The 21771-nt window shown below is 48.8% G+C and overlaps 1 protein-coding gene across 1 annotated transcript in view; it reads right to left on the reverse strand.

The window, feature by feature from the left end:
* The window catches only part of fgfr2 (fibroblast growth factor receptor 2), a 29798-nt gene that overhangs the window by 3952 nt on the left and 4075 nt on the right, over positions 1-21771 (reverse strand). The window contains exons 2-15 of the mRNA XM_068741064.1: positions 19509-19766; positions 19201-19275; positions 15572-15741; positions 13846-13969; positions 11101-11291; positions 9886-10030; positions 8871-8882; positions 8154-8347; positions 6909-7048; positions 4669-4790; positions 3733-3843; positions 3056-3246; positions 2421-2543; positions 689-759 (exon numbers count right to left, since the gene is read on the reverse strand). Of these exons, the coding sequence (XP_068597165.1) occupies positions 689-759; positions 2421-2543; positions 3056-3246; positions 3733-3843; positions 4669-4790; positions 6909-7048; positions 8154-8347; positions 8871-8882; positions 9886-10030; positions 11101-11291; positions 13846-13969; positions 15572-15741; positions 19201-19275; positions 19509-19766 (1927 nt within the window). The remainder of the gene's footprint in view (positions 1-688; positions 760-2420; positions 2544-3055; positions 3247-3732; positions 3844-4668; positions 4791-6908; positions 7049-8153; positions 8348-8870; positions 8883-9885; positions 10031-11100; positions 11292-13845; positions 13970-15571; positions 15742-19200; positions 19276-19508; positions 19767-21771) is intronic.

Consider the following 21771-nt stretch of genomic DNA (forward strand, 5'->3'; position numbering starts at 1 on the left):
CTGGAGGCCCAAAAGAAGGGGAGACTTTCCAGCCAAGCTGGAGGAGTGAGGAGGCGGGTGGGGGCACTGATGGGCAGCAGGCTACTTCCAGGGCCCTTTGAAGCCGGTCAGATTAGTAACATGGCATTGGCTACAAGTCTAGCGTGAAATCTTCACTTTTGCTACAGACCGGCCAGAGCTGGAGCCCCTATAGGCGGCTAGAGTGGAGACCCTATAGGCGGCCAGAGCTGGATCCCCTATAGGCGGCCAGCGCAGGAGCCTCAATAGGCAGCTAGAGTGGAGACCCTATAGGCGGCCAGCGCAGGAGCCTCAATAGGCGGCTAGAGTGGAGACCCTATAGGCGGCCAGCGCAGGAGCCTCAATAGGCGGCTAGAGTGGAGACCCTACAGGCGGCCAGCGCTGGAGCCCTGATAGGCGGCCAGAGTGGAGACCCTATAGGCGGCCAGCGCTGGAGCCCTGATAGGCGGCCAGAGCTGGAGACCCTATAGGCAGCCACCTCACGCTCACCAGCACCGCACCAAAACTCCCTGCTCCTGCAAAACAACCCTCGGAATCTGATACCGGGCTTCATGCAAAATCTTTAAAAGAGCAGCGATGCTGTGTTTTACAGTCTCAGGGGAGGTTTATATGCACCACTGGCATGTGAAAATGGATTTTTCAATCATGCATTGTTTGCTGTGGGACTTACACATCGCTCTGGTGCGTGTAGACGCGGTCAAACAGCGCCTCTGGAGCCATCCATTTCACTGGGAGACGACCCTGAGGACAGACAAGTTAGAGGTCAAACAAAACCGACATACATTGCAGCTCACACTTGTATTTTTGCATCGAGAGAGGACCTAACTCTGGATCTCTTGCTTGCTTGGTTGCTTTTTCAAGAAAAACCCTGCCAATGGTCTAACTTGTCACCAGAGGACACTTCAACCCAGCCAACCTTCTAACCCGACCACCACGGCATGTTTGGTGAAGGCTTTTCTTATCCACGATTAACGGACGGCAGGTCTGACACAAGTTAAATATCAAGCTGACACTTTCTCTTAACGCGGTTAAGCAACTATAATAATAATAATAATAATAATAATAATAACTCTTCAAAAAAAGAAAAAGAAGAGGTCATAATTACGTCAAATGAACACGTTTTAACATAGTAGCCATATCGTTGTGCTGCAAACAATACACAAATAATACACATAACCATTCCACGGGTTGGAATTTTGCATTTCTCATTTGTAATGAATCAATCAATCCACTTGATCAGCTGTTGTGTGTCTTAAGCGCCGCCTGGAACGTGTGTGTTTTTTACAAAAGCAGATTTAAGAGGCCTGGCAGAAACGCTAGCTTTTTTTTTTCAGACGCACTTGCTTAATTCCTGGCCAGAGATCTAAGCTTGAACTCATTGATTGCAGGAGGACCTCATTACTTCTGGAAAGGTGAATATATGTATGCAGCCAGGGTATTAAAGCCCTGCATTGATTGCTGGGGAGGAGGCACATTTACATTGTCGCAGGAATAGTGCTAATGAATGCAGTCGAGGATAAAGTATAGTGTTTGTCTCATGTGTGGCTAGGAAGCCAGGCACAGCTGACAAGGAGACCTTGGTTACAGGTCACCTTGACCTTTGCAGCAGAGGAATGGCAAGAACATTATCAACAGAGGAAGAACTATACGAGCTCAAAATACGAACAGCTACAAAGCTCACTACTACCGAAAGGTTTTAGATAAACGCATGAAACAAAGAATATACACCTAAAAAGGCATGGGGGGTGGGGGTGGGGGGGGCAGACTGCGTATGCAACATGGACATTTCGATTTCACAGGCTAATGTGATGGTTATTTAACAAGAATAAGGTCTCTGCAGGTTGTTGTTACTGTCACACAAACGTGGAACTACAATGGCGGCTCTGTCTAGATTGTGTTAATGTCCTGATCCCCATTGTCACTGCGGTTATTGTCCGAATCGCCATTGTCATCAGCATCATCGCATATTGTTGTTTGCACGACAGTTCTCAGCGTGACTGTGCGTGCGATGAAAAGCCATCCACGCATGCCAAATGGGGACGTGCTTAGCGGTGCGCTGTGGTGGGAAAGAAAGACACCGCTGGGCCGCTATACGGAGACGTCAATTAAGTTTGAAGCCGCTTCCCTCGCCCTCTCACTTGGTCTCTCTCTCTTCCTGGCTAATTGTTGAAGTGTCTATGGAGCCAATGGAAATAGAGATGGAGGGTCTCCCGAAGCGCTACATTCATAGACTGCCTGGGAACCTGCGGCTCCTGCCAAGACACCAGCCGAAGAAAAGAGAGCGCGATGGAAAGACGAGGGAAGGGAGGGAATTAGAAAAAGAAAATGGAGAAGTGGGTGGACCAATCTCGCGCTGCTGCTGCCGTCAAACCTTTGCACGCCCCTCAAAGTGTTGGACTCACGTTGGTGGTCTTTTTATAGTAGTCGATGTTGTGGACGTCTCTGGCCAGGCCAAAGTCAGCGATCTTCATGATGTTGCTCTCGGTGACCAGGACGTTTCTGGCTGCCAGGTCTCTGTGAATGCACTGGGATGAGAGGCAGAGAGGAAGGAGTGAATAGAAGCATAAATAAACCAGCCCTGGAACAGGTGCATTCTCCATTTGGAGCAGTATTCAAACGTTTGCAGTGCATGTAATCTCCCGCCCTGAGGTAGCGCCTCACTGCATAGCATGACGCCACCACGGCTCTCGCCATGAGCATGTGTGGATAAGTTGGGATTCCTGACATACTCTGCTGCAAAATTTGCTCAGAGCGGCTTCTGTTCGTTGCTGCGCATGTGCAAGCATGTGTCTGTGTGCATGAGAGACAGTACGCTCTGTCACATTCCAACAGTGAGAGTGAGCGTGAGGCGGCCTTTGGCTAACGCGGGCGTACCCACATTGTGAAAACCTCACAACTCTTCGACACAGACGGGCTTTTGTTGTGGAATGGGATGAGACAATGCAGGGGTTGAGCAGGGGGGGGGGGGCTCAGAGAAGTGTTTTTAGGAGGCATGTAGTCCCACAGTGAGCTTCCATTGTAAATCCTTCATGCTTACCTTCTGGGACGCGAGGTACTCCATGCCCCTTGCCACCTGATAAGTGCAGGACACCAGATCTTTGAACGTGAGCTGTTCGTCTGAGACTCGGGCAATATCGTAGGAATACTCCATGCCGGGAGGCCGGCGGGCTCGGAGGTACTCCCTGAGGTTGCCCTTGGAGGCGTACTCAACTATCACATAGAGGGGACCTGCATCGGAGAAAACAGAAGCATCACCTCCTGAACATCGTCTTCAATTATTGTTAACATTTAAGAGGCATGCCAAATAGAGCTACCTCTCCTTCTGACTTTAAAAGTCATGTTTGTTTGTTTGTTTTTTTTGGGGGGGGGGGGGGGGGCGCTGACAAAAAACAGAAATGGAAATTGCCTCCCAAATGGCTAGATTTTCCACCATGGTTTCCAGCAGTTATAATTCCCAAAGACTCAGAGAAAGTTCAGACTCATTTTCCACATGGACTGAAAAATGGTGCTTCAGGTGCTAACGAGAACCCTAATCACAAGGGAGTGGGGGGGGGGGGGGGGCATCTTAACTCGTATCATTTATCAAACAAGGAAATGGCTTTATCCTCTCAACATTTACATTTTTTATTGTAATTATATTGAAAGAGAGGGCTTCAAACACAACACTCAAACAATCAACCCTAAAAGAAATGCATTGTGCCCTGTCCTACTCACCATCTTGCGTGCAAGCCCCCAACAGATTAATGATGTTCTTGTGTTTGCCGATCATCTTCATCATTTCCATCTCTGACACCAGGTCAGACAGGTCTTTCTCAGTGGCGTCATCTAAGAACACAAGATGCAGTTTAGATGTCAGAAGCAAAAACAAAAAACAAACGCAGCCTTCCCTTTAACCCTCAGGACTCTGCAGCATCATGAGACAACACGTTATTTTGCAGGTGCTTCTAATGAAGTGCTACTGACAGGCCCGTGCAGGTTGAGATTCTTACACACACACACACACACACACACAAAAACAGAGCCATCCTTTCATTGCCAGGGGAGAATAATTAAAGACGGCCATTCTGGGTTCATTATCTGCTGCACAGACTCCTTCTTCATGGGGCTGATTGAGCCAGCAGAACTGTCCAGACAGCCAGGATAACATTTCCCGCATTCCTTACCTGAAGTCATTCTTAAGAGCAGATTTCCATTGTCTAGGTTGGTTCACTCGCCTGCTGCCGCAGCTAATCTAACCTCCGCCCAATCCTCAAATCAACCTCGTGCCCCCCCCCCTTCCCATGTGTTCATTAACCACAGAGGCACTACTCATGTGACTTGCCTCTTTGTGCAGGTGCGGACTGAGCAACAGCCAGCTGCTGCTCTGGGGTCAGGTATGTGACTGCCCACAACCCTTACCTACCCACGGAGCTCCCTCCACCCCATCGCCCAGCCCTCACTCAGCAGCCACCAATAAGGAATAATAATGACTGCCCCAGGCTCCACCTCGTACCTTTGTTGAACCCTGAATAAATCGCTTATAAAATGCGCTCAGGTTTCCCCACGAGGCATAATGAAGCTCTGTGCATCGTATCCCAGTGGCCTGATTTGAAGCACAAGTCAGACGTTTAATATTACATGTTCCTGTACAGCAACAAGGAGCCCACTCACCTTTCAGCATCTTGACTGCGACTGTTACGGCCTCCTTGGGCTTGTCCTTGTCGATGCCCAGGGCCTCTGCCATTACGACTTGGCCAAAGCAACCTTCGCCAAGGGGCTTGCCCAGGGTTAACCTACAGCCACATGGGCAGCAAACACAGACGGGGTGAAGGCAAGGAAACAGACGGGTTGCTGTTACATCGATGAACCTGATCTGAAAGAGCGCATCAATTTACTCCCTGCGCACAAGTAAAGAAGGAAGGTAGGTGTGCGAGACGGAGTGAAACCAGGCACCGAGCCAGTCTCTCAACCTCGCCCAGTGCTTCTCCTTGACTCGATCGCTCTCTGTTTAAGTCAGATTGTGTCGGTGAGAGCTTTATTGGCGCGGCGGCTGCAGCTGGTGCCAGGGCAGTAGGTAAGAAGGCAGACCTGGCAACGGTAATTGCCCGACAAAGCCAAGGAGAGGGACTAATGTCTAAACTGTTTACCCGGCCTTGGCATGTTTCAATATACACTCTTTACAAGTCATTACACAATGGCTTAGCTTAGCCCTGACCCATTAGCCCGTGGCATCGAGCTGATATACAGGTGGCCTGACAACAACACGAAGGACTATTTTATTGTATGTTACAAAAGCAAAAAACGATTCAAGCACAAGTTGCAGCACCTATCAGATCCGTGAACTCTCACAGGATTTTAGCGCGTTTCCCTTTGATTGACAGCTCTAAGCCCCGCCCCTATGAGCCAGCAATCCCAGCAATGTAAATACATCGCAGACCACAAAGCCTGTGACCTGAGAACGGCGCCCTGTTGCAGTAACACAATCCCCGCTCTGTCCACACACACTCACCACACTCAATGGTGACCATTCTGTCCATCCAGCCACACATAATCAATGTTGTTTTTCCCCCCCGCACACACACACACACACACAGAAACCACAAGCGTTAGCATTCCTCAATGTTCTGTGATCCCAACATGATCCCGCAGGCGCTAGAATGACAAATGGACAATAAAGACCCAAACAGAAAGACACAGAGGGATTTATTCAACCCAGACGTACCATCCTGTCTACTGGGCACATCAGCTAAATCCGATTAAATTCATCTGAAGCCTTTATTTCATAATTAGGGATGGTCAAGATGATGATCAAAAATTCTTTTCACAGTCCATCCATCTATTTTCTGCGGCTTTACCGCTTTGCGGGGGTCACAGGAGTTGCTGGAGCCTACCCCAGCTTGTTATGGGCGAGAGGTCGGGGTGCACCTCGGACAAGTCGCCAGCGTGGCCACCACAGAAAGACAGACCACCGCTCGTGCACCCACTCACACACTACAGACAATTTGGAGCGATCAATTCACCTAAACTGCATGTTTTTTTGGAGGAAACCGAAGAACCCGGAGAAAACCCAAGCTGGCCCGGGGAGAACATACGAACTCGGCACAGATAGGGTTTGAACCCAATACCGTCTTGCTGTGAGGCAACAGTGCTTACCACTACGCCACCATGTGTTTGCAAAAGCGTTTCTGATCATGACTGGGAAATAAAACCCAGTCACTTTTAAACCGTCATAACTTTTCTGGCCTATTCGAACCATTCCTCAGCAACGATCTCTGCAACCGCGACTACCCGAAGCCCCGGCGGCGCTGATTCTGCAGGAATACAACTCCAGGATCTCTCCGATTAAAGGTGCGAGCACAAACCAGCAATTAGCACAGCTTCTAAGCCATTGGAAGCATATGTGTGGGTGAGAATGTGACACAGCAACGGGGCACCGTGCCAAGTCCGGGTTTTTTCTACTGCATCACCAACAGATGAATCAGGAGACTTCATCTCTGCTCTCACTGCCATTAGGCAGCCGTTAGTCTCCATTGTCTGCCGGCGAGCAGCGTGAAAGGAACGCTTTCTCCAGAGGGATATTTATCTGATTGTTTTTGCAATTGAGATTTAATCAAGCAGATGCTCACTGGGTCATTATTTTGGAGTGTTAGACACTGATAGCTGTATTAAAGTTAAAGGGCAAGAGTCACGGCTGCAGTGCTGAACGTTGTCCTGGAATCCTGAGCGTGCTGATGTGAACACACCTTCTCAGATTAAATTTGCAAGCAACTTGTTGAGGGTTGTTCGATGCAGGAAGTGAAGATTAACATAATTATGCACTTTGTGTTGTTGGAATAAAAACCTGAACAAAGAAACATCACAGGTCTGGACTCTGGACAGAGCGTCATCGCACGGTAAAGAAACAGACTCACCTATCCCGGGAAAATTCCCACCGCGGGTCCTCGGGAAGGTCGTACTCGGGGATCGGATCGTCGTGTGCAGAACTCCGCCGTGTTGTGATGCGTACCAGTGGCGTACTAGAGTTCATGGAGGAGCTTGAGTCGGCCGACACCTAAAGGAGGAGACGGATTGGCTGATCACCACGGTCTGAGGTCAAAGGTCAGCTAGAGCTCTATGGCATCTTTAGAGGAGTAGATGTGTGACTGACCGCAGTGCTTTTACTGAACTCTCCAGCAATGTAAACGGGAAATGTGGTATATTTATATCACATAATATTATTATTAATAATATAACAATGTATTATTAATAATATAAGAACATTATGCACAATATTATAACCTTATCATATCATTTATTCTTAATTATCACAGAGTGTGTCTTGAGGCCAGATTTGACATTTCTGTGACCATTAAACAAACAACAACAATAAATTTTGATGAATGTCTCAACTATTGAACCTCATATTCTTTGCCCTGAGGGCTCACATCTCTTTTCATAGCATAATCTTACCTTGATCTCGGTTCATTTTCTGCACCATTTGTCTTACAGTAGACACATGGCAAACACAGATGTGCTGCGACTTCAGACAGCCGTGCTAACTCAGTAAGTAAATGCTGCCGGAGGTCGTCCGGCTGCGTGCTTTTCATTGTACAAAAACAGGATTTTTTTTATTTCGGTTCTCCTTGCCAATTGCAATTCTTGTTCATTCTTCTTGTTTCATCAGGGGGGGTAATTCAAGAAAGAGCCCGATTCCAAAATGTATTCATGGAAATGAGAAAAGCAAAAGATGTATACTTTCCTAAATTGCGGAAAGCACGTCTTCACAGCTCTGCCTTTGTATGTAGAAAAATCCCTCCATCCATCCATTTATTTTCTTGCGCTTTGCGGGTCACGGGTCTGCCGGAGCCCATCCCAGCTTGCTATGGCTGAGAGGCGGGGTACTTCTCGGACGCGTCACGGGTATCATTGAAAAATGCCGGATAGTATTTGAGCTATGTCTGTACTTTGATCCAAAATGTAACCAGAACATTTTAAATAAATAATTAAATAAACATAAAAATAAGTAACCACTCCTCTTCCTGTATTTATAAGTGTAAATGATCTACAGTCAGCTTTCTGACATTATATTTCTACAGCATATCTGCAATGTGTGTGTGTGTGTTTTCTCCTCTAGGCGTGTTAGATGCCATTAGAACTCTTTATCTACTTTCTGTTACCTGGCGCCGCAGAGGAATCTGCTTGCTCAGTTTGTGGACCGCCGGCTGGCCCCCGAAGTCCGGTTTCTTTGCGGTGTTCCTCATCCGGCACACCACCACGATGCCCACCATGCAGGCAATGAGGAAGACGCCTGCACAGTATATTGCAATCTCCACATAATCTGGGGAAAGGGGTCCGGGGGACTTTTCAAGGGCTGAGGAAAATAAACGGCAGTGAGAAAGAGGTTAGGCAAAGAAAGTAAGAAGGCGCACATACACACACACACGCAGTAATATATGGCTGACAATAGGCACACATGTGTATCAGATGGTCACACGCGCGCGCAGAGAGAGACTATTGGCTCATGCAATCGCAATCGGGAGGCTAACAAAGCAGACATTTCTTAGCTTCCTCTCTTCTCTGTACCGGCAGCCGATCTAACCATCTAGCGATCCTCGCCAGCCTGAACGTCTTTTAGGTCTTGCACGTAAAATAAGGCAGAAAAATACACACTTCAGACTGCCAGCAAGGGAGAGCGGTGTCCTACGCGGTTGTGTAAGGTCTGAACTTCCAGGAGAGGACGTGGGCTGTGTCGGTGTGTGTGTGTGTGTGTGTGTGTGCACTACAGTATAGAAATCAACTGTTCCATAACGCAAAGCAATCCAGACCATAAACAGGCTCTATTGTGCAGGCCGGCCAGCTGGAGCTGAATCTACACGTTGGAACCTTTTTTGTGCGCCTCGTATCTGCTGGTCCAAAAATCACAGCGCAACACTCGTGAAGCCGCAGCCTCGAAGACGCCACTGGTGCAGACGGAGCGCAGAAAGGCCCATAAATATTACATCTTGCTCCCAGAGGAAACGGCTTGCGTGTGATCATTGTGCTGTATCGTTTCCAGACTTACACTAAACCGTCCTTTAGTTGCTACATAAAGGGATGGCAATCCCGTGGTTGTCTGTCGAGGGCTGCAGAAACTCAGCTGCTCTCATTGATCTTCATTTATTGGCTTGAGCGGACAATGTCAATGTTTACCCTGGAGTGGACTGACAAGTTCTATGAATTTGATCCTTTGGTATGCATAATTATGGCCGACACAAAAACAGGATAAAACCAGCTGATAAATGAGAACGCATGCATTCACTCAGTGAGTGTGTGTGTGTGTGTGTGTGTGTGTGTGTGGTTGTGGTGAGGGGGTTAAGGTCGGCGCTGATCATTGAGAAAGCTGAGCCAACTTGAAGGAAGCGTCAAGCTTCACCTTTCCATCTTTATTTCAAAGAGAAATAAAGATCGTGAAAAGGCCGATTATCAGAGCCAGAAAAGTGGTGGAGAGGATTTTGAGGCATGTGTGTGTGTGTGAGAGAGATTCATGACATGCAGACCCAGGAACAAACTGTGACACTGAAAGAATGAAAGGAGTGGAGGGAGGAAGAAGGGAAAACAAAGGAGAAAGCAGGAGACAAACTCTTGCCTCCTTATGGAGTCTGGAGATACTCAGGCCGCTCAAGGAGCTTTTCTTTACCGTTGCCAGTCCAGATAACATTATATATAAAATACTTTCTCTAATGCTCTATTGACTTGGAATCAGGCCATGTGGATTCAGCACAGTAATCTAATATTTGAGTGGAGTATCTCTGATTCCGGAGGGAGAGCCCTTTGGCTTCCTAGAGGTCAGTGAAATTATATTAGCCAGCCTTTTGAGAAAAGGTTGAGAGAAAAAAGGACAGACAGAGGACAGTAAAAGAGTGTATATACCTGGAAGCACCGTCAACCAAGCAGTGTGATAGGAGATCCCAATAGAATTACCCGCCAAGCACGTATACTCCCCAGCATCTTCAAAAGTTACATTGGGCAAGTAGAGAACTTCTATCTCCTTATCTGTGGTGTTAACACCTGCGGTCTGGGGAGAAGAAGAGGAGGAAGAAGAAAAGGGGGTGGGTGGGGGTGGACAGGATCCAAGATAAAAGAAGAGGAGGGGGAAATTGGGAGGACAAGTAAGAGAGACAGAGAGAGAGAGAGAGAGAAATGAGACCCCTAATACCAAGAATGAAATAGGAGGAGCTGTATGGTGTCCATCACTGAAGTCCCATCCGGAGTAAAGGATGTTGAGAGTATCCATGGATGAGGGGGGGGCTCCGTAAGCAAAGACACCCAAAAAAAAGAGAAAATAGAACGAGTACACCCGAAATAAAACCCCCAAAAGGCTCCCGTCACCAACAGAACCTGCCAACAGACGGACTGGACACATGCACAAAACACACGGCAGCACCATCTTGACGCCGCTTAAAAGTGAGACGAAGATGTGGCTAAGAAGGGAAAGGGAAGGCAAGGTGAGGCGCTCGCTGCGACAATGTCAGTGTCCAACCGGCGCTTCCGTGGCTGCACTAGTCCCAGTGGGGAGAGCAGCTGAAAGACAAACGTCTGACATTAGAGGAGACCCGGGGAACACCAAGAGACGACCAGCGGGAGCACCACAGCGGGACAGGTCAGGGATGGAGCCCAGGGAGTCACACCAGGGGAGAGGGGAGGTGGGTGGCGTCAGGTCTCCGTGGTTACCTGGGATGACAGTCAGCCAGCCCGAGTGGTTGGCCTGCCCTATGTAATTGGAGACTTTACAGATATACTCTCCAGCGTCGTCCTCCGTCACGTTGCTGAGGGTGAGCATCTCCACGTCCGAGCTGTTAATGCCCGAACGCTGCAATCCACAACACACACACTTGTTGATGAGCGTGCAAAAATCAGACCAATGAGTGGCATTAATGAGACGAGCAGACATCGTTACTACAGCTACTGTTTCTGGATCTGCAAGAGAGACCCGGAATCATCACCGAGAGACAGTATGGACAAGGAAAGATAAAAAATAAAAAAGAGAAAGAAATTATTATTAGCTCCGTCTTCAAATTCTGAAATTAATTCCAAAGCAACTGCAACTGCAGGAGACATCAAATCAGAAGAAACGCAGGAAATTACCTTTAACACCCGGACATAGGGGTGCCCATCAGGGCCGTAGCGGCTGCCATTCTGACTTATGTGTTTCAGCCACTGGATGTGAGGTTGAGCATCGCTGTAGACCTTGCAGACAAAGCGAGCGTCCTCTCCGACGTGAACGGTGGTGTTGGCTGGGAGACCGGCCTGGAGGATGGGCCGGTGAGGGGATCGCTCTGTCGAGAGAAGAGGAGAGAAGGTGTAAATAAATCAATACAACTTCTACTTCATAGTCAGCGAGTTTGAATGTTTCGCAGGAACCTGATGTGTAAAAATCTGCTCCCTCCGCCTTGTCTCAGCATGTAGAGACGAAGCCAGGCGGCATCTATCGCTGAAAGCTTTGCAACAAGAGTGGAGGAGGACTCTCAGACAATAAGCTGTTTACAGTAAAGATAAGTGAGAGTTTACAGAAGATGACGTGCCAGTCCGGGGCAGCGAGACACCTTCACAGCGTCCCCTCGTTGCTGACCCGCTGCATTCTTCTAAGAGCAAACATTTAGCCTGCGAATCCAAACAGAGCAAGACCTGTTGAACAATGGCGCCTTTCAAACACCAGCCGGCCTTGAAAAACACACTGAGGATCCCACCAGCGCACACACCCACACCCACACACACGCACGCACACACACGCACACACAATCTAAACTACACTAGGCCTGGGGTGCTACATTGCCTTTCCAAAACAAAGTCTAAAGGTAGGTGCAGTCAATTCATTTAGGAATGTGTGTGTGTGTGGGGGGGGGGGGGGGGCTGCTCAGGGTTGATGGTCATGAGTGAGGCAGCAAGATGAAGGGAGTTGAAGGCTGGTTTTAAAAAGCAGGACTAAAAAGGGAGAAGGAATTAGATGGGTGAGTGAGGGGTAGAGAAGGAGGGAGAGTGTGGAAACAAGGAGGCAAAAACCTCTTTCTGAAATCTGTCAGATCAGATGATTCCCTCTCCTCCTTCAATCTCTCCTCCTTCTCCTCCTCCCTGCACATTCCCACGTCTCACTTGGTTTCTTTTCTCTTTTCATGCTGCCCTCATTTTCATTACTTTCTCCTATTTGTCTCACTGTCACGAAACGTTCCCTTTAACAGGGAGATGCAATCAATTTGACTCCAGAAGTCTGTCCACAAATGCCCCCCATCAAACCTAACACTCATCCAGAATGAACGTAAAACATATTATAGTTCAGTTCTACTTTAAATGTCGTGCTTTTTCATTCCACAGCAAGTGGAATTTGTTCATTTTCCAATTGTGCAGATACGTTTTAAAAGTAGAGTGCATGTTTCATTATTAAACCAATTTTCCCCAAAACTTTGTGAAATTATTTTTTGACAAATCCATTTTCTAACAACATGGTAATATCGTCCAAATTCACAAAACAGATTTTGCACCCTGGACAAGTCGCCAGTTCATCGCAGGGCCACAGATAGACAAACGTTCACGCACACACTCACACCTACGGGCAATTGAACGTGTCCAATTCAGATAAGCTGCATGTTTTTGGAGGTGGGAGGAAGCGGGAGAACCCGGAGAAACCCCATGCAACAACGCTACTCGCTGCGCCACCATGCTGCCTTAGAATGCAGTTTTCATGCAAATGAAAGGCTAAACCACAACAAGAAGTTGCTGCTACTGAATTCTGAATTCTTAAGTTGGTACACTGGGTTCTGGAGTCCTGAGGGCCAGGGAGGGGTAGAGGCACAGTCAGATCACAGCATGACACAGGATGGCATGGGGCTACCAACAAAGTGTGCATCGCAACTGGGTGCTCTGAGGGTCCGAGCCCATGTCTGGTTCGAGTCCTCGTTTGTGTCGAGCTGTCATGTGCATCAGCTCGTGAACGACCCCATCGCAGGCCCCACCAAGAGAGGTCAGTCTGAACCAGAGACGGCTGGTTGCTCTTGGTTTCAATGGCTGATCCTGAGGACATTTGGACAAAAGCAGACTGATAAGAAGCCATTTGTGTCTCTGTTTCCCTTCTCTTTCACCCCGCTTTAATGCAGGAGAGTGAAGCAAGAGGCTGCAGGGGCCAACGACTGCAGAGCCAGACAGGGAGGGGGTTTACTGCTTTGCAATAAAACAGAACAAAAAGCAGAAATATGCAGTCTGAAGGAGAGCTTTAGCAAACTCCGGGGGGTGGGGGGGGCAGAGCAGGGGGCCTCAGTTGGGGAGCATGTGTGTAACAGTGTATGTCAGTATTTAATCTCCATCTTACTTATAACCATGGAGACATTCAAAAATAAGACTACTGAGGCTCGCCGTAACCAGTGGACTCTGCTCTGGCGCCCGTCGCTCTGGGTTAGCCGCCCAATACGGACCAGCCTTCAGAGGAAGGACTTTGATGATCAAATTGAGGACAAAGTTGCTCTATGCGCTCGGAAAACACACACATTGGTAATTCGTTCAGATCCCCCCCCCCCCCCCCCCTGCCTATCGATTCTGCAAACAGAGCAGAAAAACTCTTTGCTTTCTGCACTCCAAAGGTCAGAGTGAGGGGCGATAACTTTTGTGATGTGGGTCAACTGATCTGTCCTTCAAACAACAAGAAATTGTCACTCTGTCTTTATATTACGGACTATAATTGGACATCGCCACACATCAACCCATCATGACACGGACGTCTGCACCGAAGCTGCTGATAGGCCAGAACTCTTTCCTCTGGACAACCCTGTCTCCGTCCCGCCGCTCCATCTACGCCTATGTCTTGACTTTCTCTCGAGTGTGTGTTTTGTTCACGGTACTGACCCACTACATCCAGGGTGTAGGTGTGGTTGATGGCTCCAAACTCATTCTCCACCAGACAGGTGTAGTTGCCCTTGTCCGACGGCACCACGCTCTCCATGATCAGGGTCCAGTGCTGGCTGCGCACCTGAGAGGCAAGGGTTTCTGGTTAAAAACGTATGAAGCCACACTCCAACACACAAAACACACACAAATGCAGAGAAGTGCAGGGGGCGGGGCTTTAACACGAAGAGCCAGGATTTGGTACAGAGAGTAAAATATATGTGCTGCCAGCAGAATGTTTTCTTCACTTCTGCAAATCGCATGGAATCATTCCATGGAGTTCTTTAGCCAATCCCTGTCGAGTCGTGGAGATGTGTGGTTATTCAGAATTTGCTTGCTCAAATATGTTGCCCTTGCATGGAATCCACAGGTGTGAGCCAACAATAGCGTTCCCCTCTGCACACCCACGAGACAGACTGTTGCTTTCGCTTACAGTTCACACAATGGAGCGATTGTGCCGCGGGGCCGGTAGCTCAGGTAGGAGCTTTGTCCGGCGTGTGTTGACAAAAAGAGATAAATGAGTCGCCCGGGCGCATGGCGGCCGGACAGCAGCGTTTAGTGTTGAGCCGGGAGCCTGCTGAAAGCTAACGGCGCTAAACGTTTCCTGCAGGAAAGCGTGTTTTCTCGTCAGGCATCAATCATTGACCCGGAACCTTGGACTCGTTTAGCATCGATGGATATTTTTTAGAAGGTTTATTTTTTACAAAAGCGTGTTTAAACTGACCCTGTATATCTGATACGAAGCAAACGCGACTCAATGTGGGAGACAAAGAAGGGAATTTGAAAGCAAATCTGGAGATACTGGAGTCTGAATGAGAATGAAATCTAAATAAACTCCATCACAGATGAGGAATTCTTTCCTCGTTGGAGCTGGTTGCAGGATTTTCTTATACAATGAAGAAATAAAAACCGGCTCACGCTTAGCTTCAGCTTCCCATGACGTGGGGAATCAGGAATTTTCAGCATGCATAAATCAACTCGGACTGTTTATTTCCCAGCGTGAGACGAGGGAAAGAGACAATTTTACAAGTTACGCAAAGTTCTTTTGTTGAAATTAATTGCGTATTGCAATTCGGAGTCTTTTTCAGTCTACCACTGACACGGTAATAAAAAGACACCAACAGAAAATGTCTCTCTGTCATTTTAAGTCAGTTTGCACTTCTTCCTGCACATCGAGCTCCTTCAGTTCAAACTTGGGACGAGTGTTTGTGCATCGCATTTCACAACAATAGAATCACAGAGTCATCTCTGACCAAAGCCAGAGGGACCTGTTCTCCCTGACTGAGTGTGTTCTCAAATCATTTCAACCCTGACGCTACCTGCTTCCTCGATACATTACTGTCTCGGGGGGGGGGGGGGGGGGCATTTAATCCCAATCCTGCAGCTGGTTTCTGATTTCTAATTCTTGGGAGTAAAGAAAGATTCCAAGATACAGTGAGCGGCTCTGCAGGGTCTCCTTGAGAGGGGAGGTGCACGGATGAGCAATTCCAATTTCACACCATAAACCCTGTCTCTGTTTCCTCGGTCTCCTCCCAGCTATCCAGTGGAGGGTGAAAACGGGGTGGAAAGGACAGCCAGCGACGGACTGGAAAGAGGCTTTCTGCAAACTGCAAAGGGGGACTGTGGCACAAAAAGAGCGGCGAAAGAAAAGAAACAAGAGAATCTCGACGATTACTGTCCGTCCTACCTTGTACCCCCCCATGCGGTCCTCTTGGCGGAAAGGCCTGCTGTTCTTAAGCCAGCGCAGTTTGGGCCGGGGATTGCCTCCTGCAGCGCAGCGGAACTTGACAGTGTTGGCAGCTGGCACTGCATGCAGCTTCTTCTCCATCTTTGCTGACGAAATCCAATACGGAGCGCCTGCAACCAGAGCAGTCGGTGTTCAGCCGGGGGTGCGATTTCCTAGTCAGGCCCTCAGCAGTAACGCTGTGGCTTCGGGGCCCCCCGGGCAACACCGACGGATCAGTCCTCTGCATAACTCAACCCATAGCTCCAGAATCACACAGTTAAACACACACACACACACACACATTTTCCCTGCAGACTCCACAGGGTGTTGCCGAAGGTATCAGAAGAGAAATGTGCCAGGGCGTTACCAACATGGCACCTGAACCATCACATTCAATTTCATCTCATTGCACTGAGCAGCTCTGTTTTCTCCCACTTCTGTGGAGCTGCCTGCAGCGTGGCTGGATGTGGACACCAGGCCAGGGACACTTTGATAATCGCTAAATGGCTATCAGGCTTAATGAAGGACTTTAGAATTCTCAAGGTTTTCCGGTGCCAAATCATAACCGTTTCTCTCTCTTGAGTTATCGCCTTCCTCGTGCTTCGTCCTCTGCCCGACTCCCCGGGTTTTCTCACAACCAGCAAGCTGCACTTTCCTCCGAGCCCTCCGGCCGCTCTTTCTCTCTGCACCTGGGACCGTGATTGACTAAGCATATGGTGCTCAGAGGGGAAGAGAAACATCAAGCAACGGGCCAAACATTCCGCCACACCATCACTTCCTCTCCAAACAGCAGGCGCACAAGCAATAGAGGGAATACCCACAGATAAGAACGCAACTGGCTTAATGACCTTAAAACATGAGTTAACATCTCAAGAGGATATCGGCCTCCGGCGCCCGCCCTCCACTCTCTTCCCCCCGCCTGTGAAATCTGCATACTATCAGACGCCTCCCATCATTTTCCCTGGCATGCACAACCGGACAAAGTCACACATACGCCAATAGCAAAGTCAGGAAACAGTGCTCTTCCTTTTTGAATGGACGCAAGCCTTAAGTGTCCTTCGTCCTCCTCCCGCTCACTATCAGTGTTTTCTTCTCAGTCCTCATTCCCTGTCGTCGCTCCATGCATTCAGACACAGATAGATAGACTGGCGGGGTTTGCAAGACCATCTCTACTAGATGCCCCCCCCCCCCCCCCCGACCCCAAACTGGCAGCCGGGTCAGAAGAGGAGGTTGGGACATGGAAGCGCTTCAAACAATACGACCTCCAGATGAAGTCAAACTGGCCCGACGGCCGTGGACGGGAGAACCCCCCCCCCAAAAAGCCCCGCGCATCGGCACCGCCATTCACGGCTGTTTATACTAAGCTGGCCCGGGGTGAACTGAGGTTATCTAACATTTTGTGTCTCGAGGGGGAGGGTTTCTCTCAGCGACCCTAAGCTGCGATATCCTGCTCTTTCCTGCCTCTCTGAACAAGCTGCATTGGGCACTGGCTTTTACTAACTAGTACAAACTCATTTAGTAGTTTTAAATCTCAGTAAACAAGTTGTTCATGAGCAAATAGAAACACGCTTGTTTACATCTTTACAATAAATGCACCTTTGGTTATGACATCATTTCAATCAAAAGCTTTTTTCTGTTTCTGTTTTCTGACCTGAATTATATTCATTGCTTTAATTAAAAGTGTGAAGCTTTAACTCAGAAAGAACTCACAGCAACAACGAGTCATCAGCAGGACTCATGACATCACTGCTATGCTCCGCCCCCTCCATCCTTCACCTGAGCTCCCCCGACAGAGCCCTTCCATGTCTCCTCCAATAACAACGCTCACTGCCGATGATGGCCACTCCCTTTTCAGCTTTTCTCACATTTGTGCTGTTCAGTCTTTCATCCGATGTCCAATCAGACGGTTCTGTTTTGTGGTGAAAAAAACAAAAACTCTATAAAGCTACACCCTGCTCCCCCTGCTCTCGTTCCCTCCCACGCCTCCATGCACCTCCTCCCTTACTCCAGTCCTCGGCCTGAGGCCAAGGCTCCACGCCATCAAAGAAGGACTGGTACTGATCCAACAACCCCCCCCCCCCCCCCACCCACCCACCAACCCGCCCCTTTTCTTCTCGCTTTCTTTTAATAATAATCTCGCTTTTGAAATTTCAGAAACACACACAGCGAGAAAATGCGACTGCAGTGCCAGGACAGCTTTCCATTTGTTTTCTAACAGCTTAATACCGCCAGAGCGGCTGGATCCTTGCCCCTCTCCCCTATTTATTTTCTTTCTTCCCCTCTTGCCCAGTTCTCCCATATTTAATGGATTTCAGGCAATTACAGTCATCGCAAAAGTAGAGGAGGAGGACTCGCAGTGGGAGGCGGTGTGTGTGGAGAATTTTAACGAGATGTGGAAGCCCTCATCTGTATTTCAGTGAATATACGGGCATGCAAACACATGCATGTGTTCATGTGGCTCCATAAATACATCACTACCCCAGGTACTAGAAAACCATGTGCAGATAAGCGAGAGTAAAAACTTTCTCTCTCTCACACACACACACACACACACACACAGGTCCACTGGGTGGGAAACTGGTTCCATCTGGACGTCTTTCATAATGGCTGAGTCCAGCTGACTCGTGAGACTGCGGCTCCACGAGGCCTGACTACCTGAGGGACGCCAGCTAGAGGAATGTCAGGAATCTCTGTATTCCCTGGAAAAACAGTGCGATGCACACGCCAGTCTGAACAGCAGTCTGAACAGCAGTCTGAACAGCAGTCTGAACGCCAGTCTGAACAGCAGTCTGAACAGCAGTCTGAACACCAGTCTGAACACCAGTCTGAACAGCAGTCTGAACAGCAGTCTGAACAGCAGTCTGAACACCAGTCTGAACAGTAGTCTGAACAGCAGTCTGAACAGCAGTCTGAACAGCAGTCTGAACAGCAGTCTGAACAGCAGTCTGAACGCCAGTCTGAACAGCAGTCTGAACAGCAGTCTGAACACCAGTCTGAACAGCAGTCTGAACAGCAGTCTGAACAGCAGTCTGAACGCCAGTCTGAACAGCAGTCTGAACAGCAGTCTGAACAGCAGTCTGAACGCCAGTCTGAACAGCAGTCTGAACACCAGTCTGAACACCAGTCTGAACACCAGTCTGAACAGCAGTCTGAACGTAGAGGCTTAATTACGAATCCTAAGGTGGAAAACAGCAGCGATGAGGGTGCAACGCAGAGCTGGCATTTCTAAACGATGTAGATAGCAGCAAGTTTCTCTGTTTGGTCATATCTGAAGCGCTAATAAATGGCGACAAAGCGACGTGGATTATTCCACGCAGGAACCAAGTCTTTGTACGCATTGCTGTTAGAGACTGGTCGTTAGTTTTGTAAACCATTTTTAAGTTTCATGAGGAGATTCTATCTTCATCATTGTGAAACTATAAAACGTTTGCTGATTGCCGTCCTATGGCATAGCATTTCACAGCCAGAGGATTGTGGGAGGGAAGCACCAACGGGCTTCGAATGGCAACCCTGCCATGCTCAAGGGTACTATGGGAGCTGATAGTACATCGTCAACGCAGTCACCCCTTGTTTACGTCCGCCATACTCACTTATCTGTTCTCCGTCTGCCCCAGTGTCTTCCGATCGTTCTGTATCATCCTCATCATCCCCCGACGATATGGCATCTGCACAGAGTAACCACGGTTACGACCACCCTCTCGCTCAACCCTCGCACTCGCATGCACTGTGAGGAAATGCCTTTTTCGCACACATCTGGTCGTATGGTGCTGCAGTTGCGCACACACACACACACACACCAGACTAATCATCTCATGGCCACTTCCTCGGCTCAACCAAGCTCTTTCCGCCTCTGAACCAAAGTCCGTCCCGTCCTGATCCTGTCTCCTCCCTGACTCACCTGTGACATTCACTATGAAGCAGACCGTGTCTTTGCCCACACTGGTGCAGGCGTACAGTCCTGAATCCTTGGACGTGGTGTCACGGATCTGCAGCACCTCCTGCTCTATCAGGGTGCGGTTGTTGGTGCCCAGAGAGCTGCCGTCTTTGGTCCAGGTGATGGCCGCCGTCACCGGGAGAGGGCAGCTCAGCTTCAGCAACTCCCCCGGGTGCACTGAGCACACCGTGGGTTTAGAAATTTGGTATTTGTTCGATGCTTCTGCAGAGTGAATGGGAAGAGGAGGGGGGGGGGGGATTCGAAGGGAGAGGGACAAAGGGCAGAGTGGAGGAGGAAGAGGGTGCACAAGGAGGAAAGACAAGTGGGAGAGGAAGAAACAAGCCATAGTTTCAGAAACAAAAACACCATGTAACCCCAGTGGATGCACGTTTCATCAACGTAGGCAAGAGGAGCGTTACAGAAAAGAGGAGGCCCGTTGTTCTTTAGCGGTCGCTGCAACTTGTCGTCTCCACAGAATCTCAGTTAGTCGTTTGAAACAAAGCCCTTGGAAAACACCATTATTCTGTAATCGAGTGTGCAGCATGATTGGCGCTCACAGACAAGAACATGCAGATATGTGGCCGTAGCAGCAATAGAAGAAAAAAAAAACAAGTGATGCCTGGTGAGCCCGTGGAGAATCGAACAGCACCGTGTTGAGCAGCATCCACACTAACTACCCGTTCCCCTTTATCACGGAGTCCATACAGCCAGGGGTCGTAGGTGAGAAGGAGCAGCACAGGCAGACCCCGGCAGCAAACGAAGGCAACACAACTCCAGCACGTCTGGCCGTCAGAAAGGAAAGCAGTCAGAAAGGTCCAGGACAGAAGCGGTTGCCAGACAGGGGAAGGGAGAATGGGGGGGGGGGGCGGGGTTCACTCTTTCTTTAAATGTTCAACTAAGCCTAAAAACGTCACCTGGCAGTCGCCTGACTCTTCTGTTTTCCATCTCTTGGTTCTTGCCACGGAGGCTCTATAACCCCGGCACTGGATCTGCTCGCCAAGGCAGACGACAAGAAACTCTGCATGACTCCAGAGCGAATAAAACGTTCACTTCTGGGAGAGAGTCCAAGTCAGCGTGCGAGTGCATGTGTGTGCGCCGCGTCCTCCGGCTTGTCCAAACGCACGGCGAGAGCAGCGCAAATGTCTCATCAATGTAAAAGTGGGATTTAAAGTGCCGGTTTGTGAGACTGCTCGTCGGCAGCCGCGCAAACGCTTCACTCCAACCGCATGTTGGGTAAAAACGGGAAATACATAGGAGCTGGCTCCTGCCGTGCACACACCATAACCGGTCCAACACACATGAACACATGCACTGATACGCAGATGTGTACATTCAAATGGAGATGGATGCTGACATGCTTGGAGGAAACGCTGAAAAAAGGTTTTATGACCGCAGTGGAAAAACATCCAAAACTTTTTTGTGCTTCTTTTTTTTTTTTTTTTTCCTCAAAGGAAGCTGAAGGACAGGGGAGCAAAAGAAGAAAGGAATGAAAGGATTTAAAAGGAGCAACAACGGAAAAGCAAATGAAGAATGCCCGATGAAGGTGAACCTTGTTTCTGACTGGATTCTAATATAGGTATAATTATAGAGGAAGGGATACGCCCAGCTTTTCCTGCACCTAAATATACCTTCTCAACAACATTCCATCCCAATTATGTGCATGTGTTAAATGTGTAGGGCACACACACTCACACTCACACGCACACACACACACTTGTCTCGACAGGAAGAGAAAGCCATCACACGAGGAGGGTGCGCCCGCCTCACGACGCTCCCTTTGGGTAAGTAGACGCACAGGTACACTTCCTGTATTGTCCTTCTTCTTCGGAAATAATTAACCCCCCCACCCCCCGATGCTGAATGTGTGATCTGGTAAAAGGTGGTGCTCTGGTGCTGACTGGTCGGCGCTGTCTCCACCACGTTTTACGACATTGTTTACCAGACCTCATGCCGCTGCCCTCGTGTCGATTTTTTTTTACAGGATTCAGCTTTTCCTTCGTTTTTACTCGTATGATTGCAATAATTCGGCGTTGCCATGACTACAGTAAACACAGCAGCGCCGTTATCTGCAGGGGTAGAAGGTAGATGACTTCAAGATGGAGGGGCCCCAATGAGATTTAAGGAGCAACCTGACCCAACACACACACACACACACAAGATTCTCTGAATTTCAGCATAATTAAGGGAAAGGAAAGGAATTGAATCTGTCTCTGAAGGTATATCGGAA

The sequence above is a fragment of the Brachionichthys hirsutus genome, chromosome 7 (assembly GCF_040956055.1).
Source record: "Brachionichthys hirsutus isolate HB-005 chromosome 7, CSIRO-AGI_Bhir_v1, whole genome shotgun sequence".
NCBI lineage: Eukaryota > Metazoa > Chordata > Actinopteri > Lophiiformes > Brachionichthyidae > Brachionichthys > Brachionichthys hirsutus.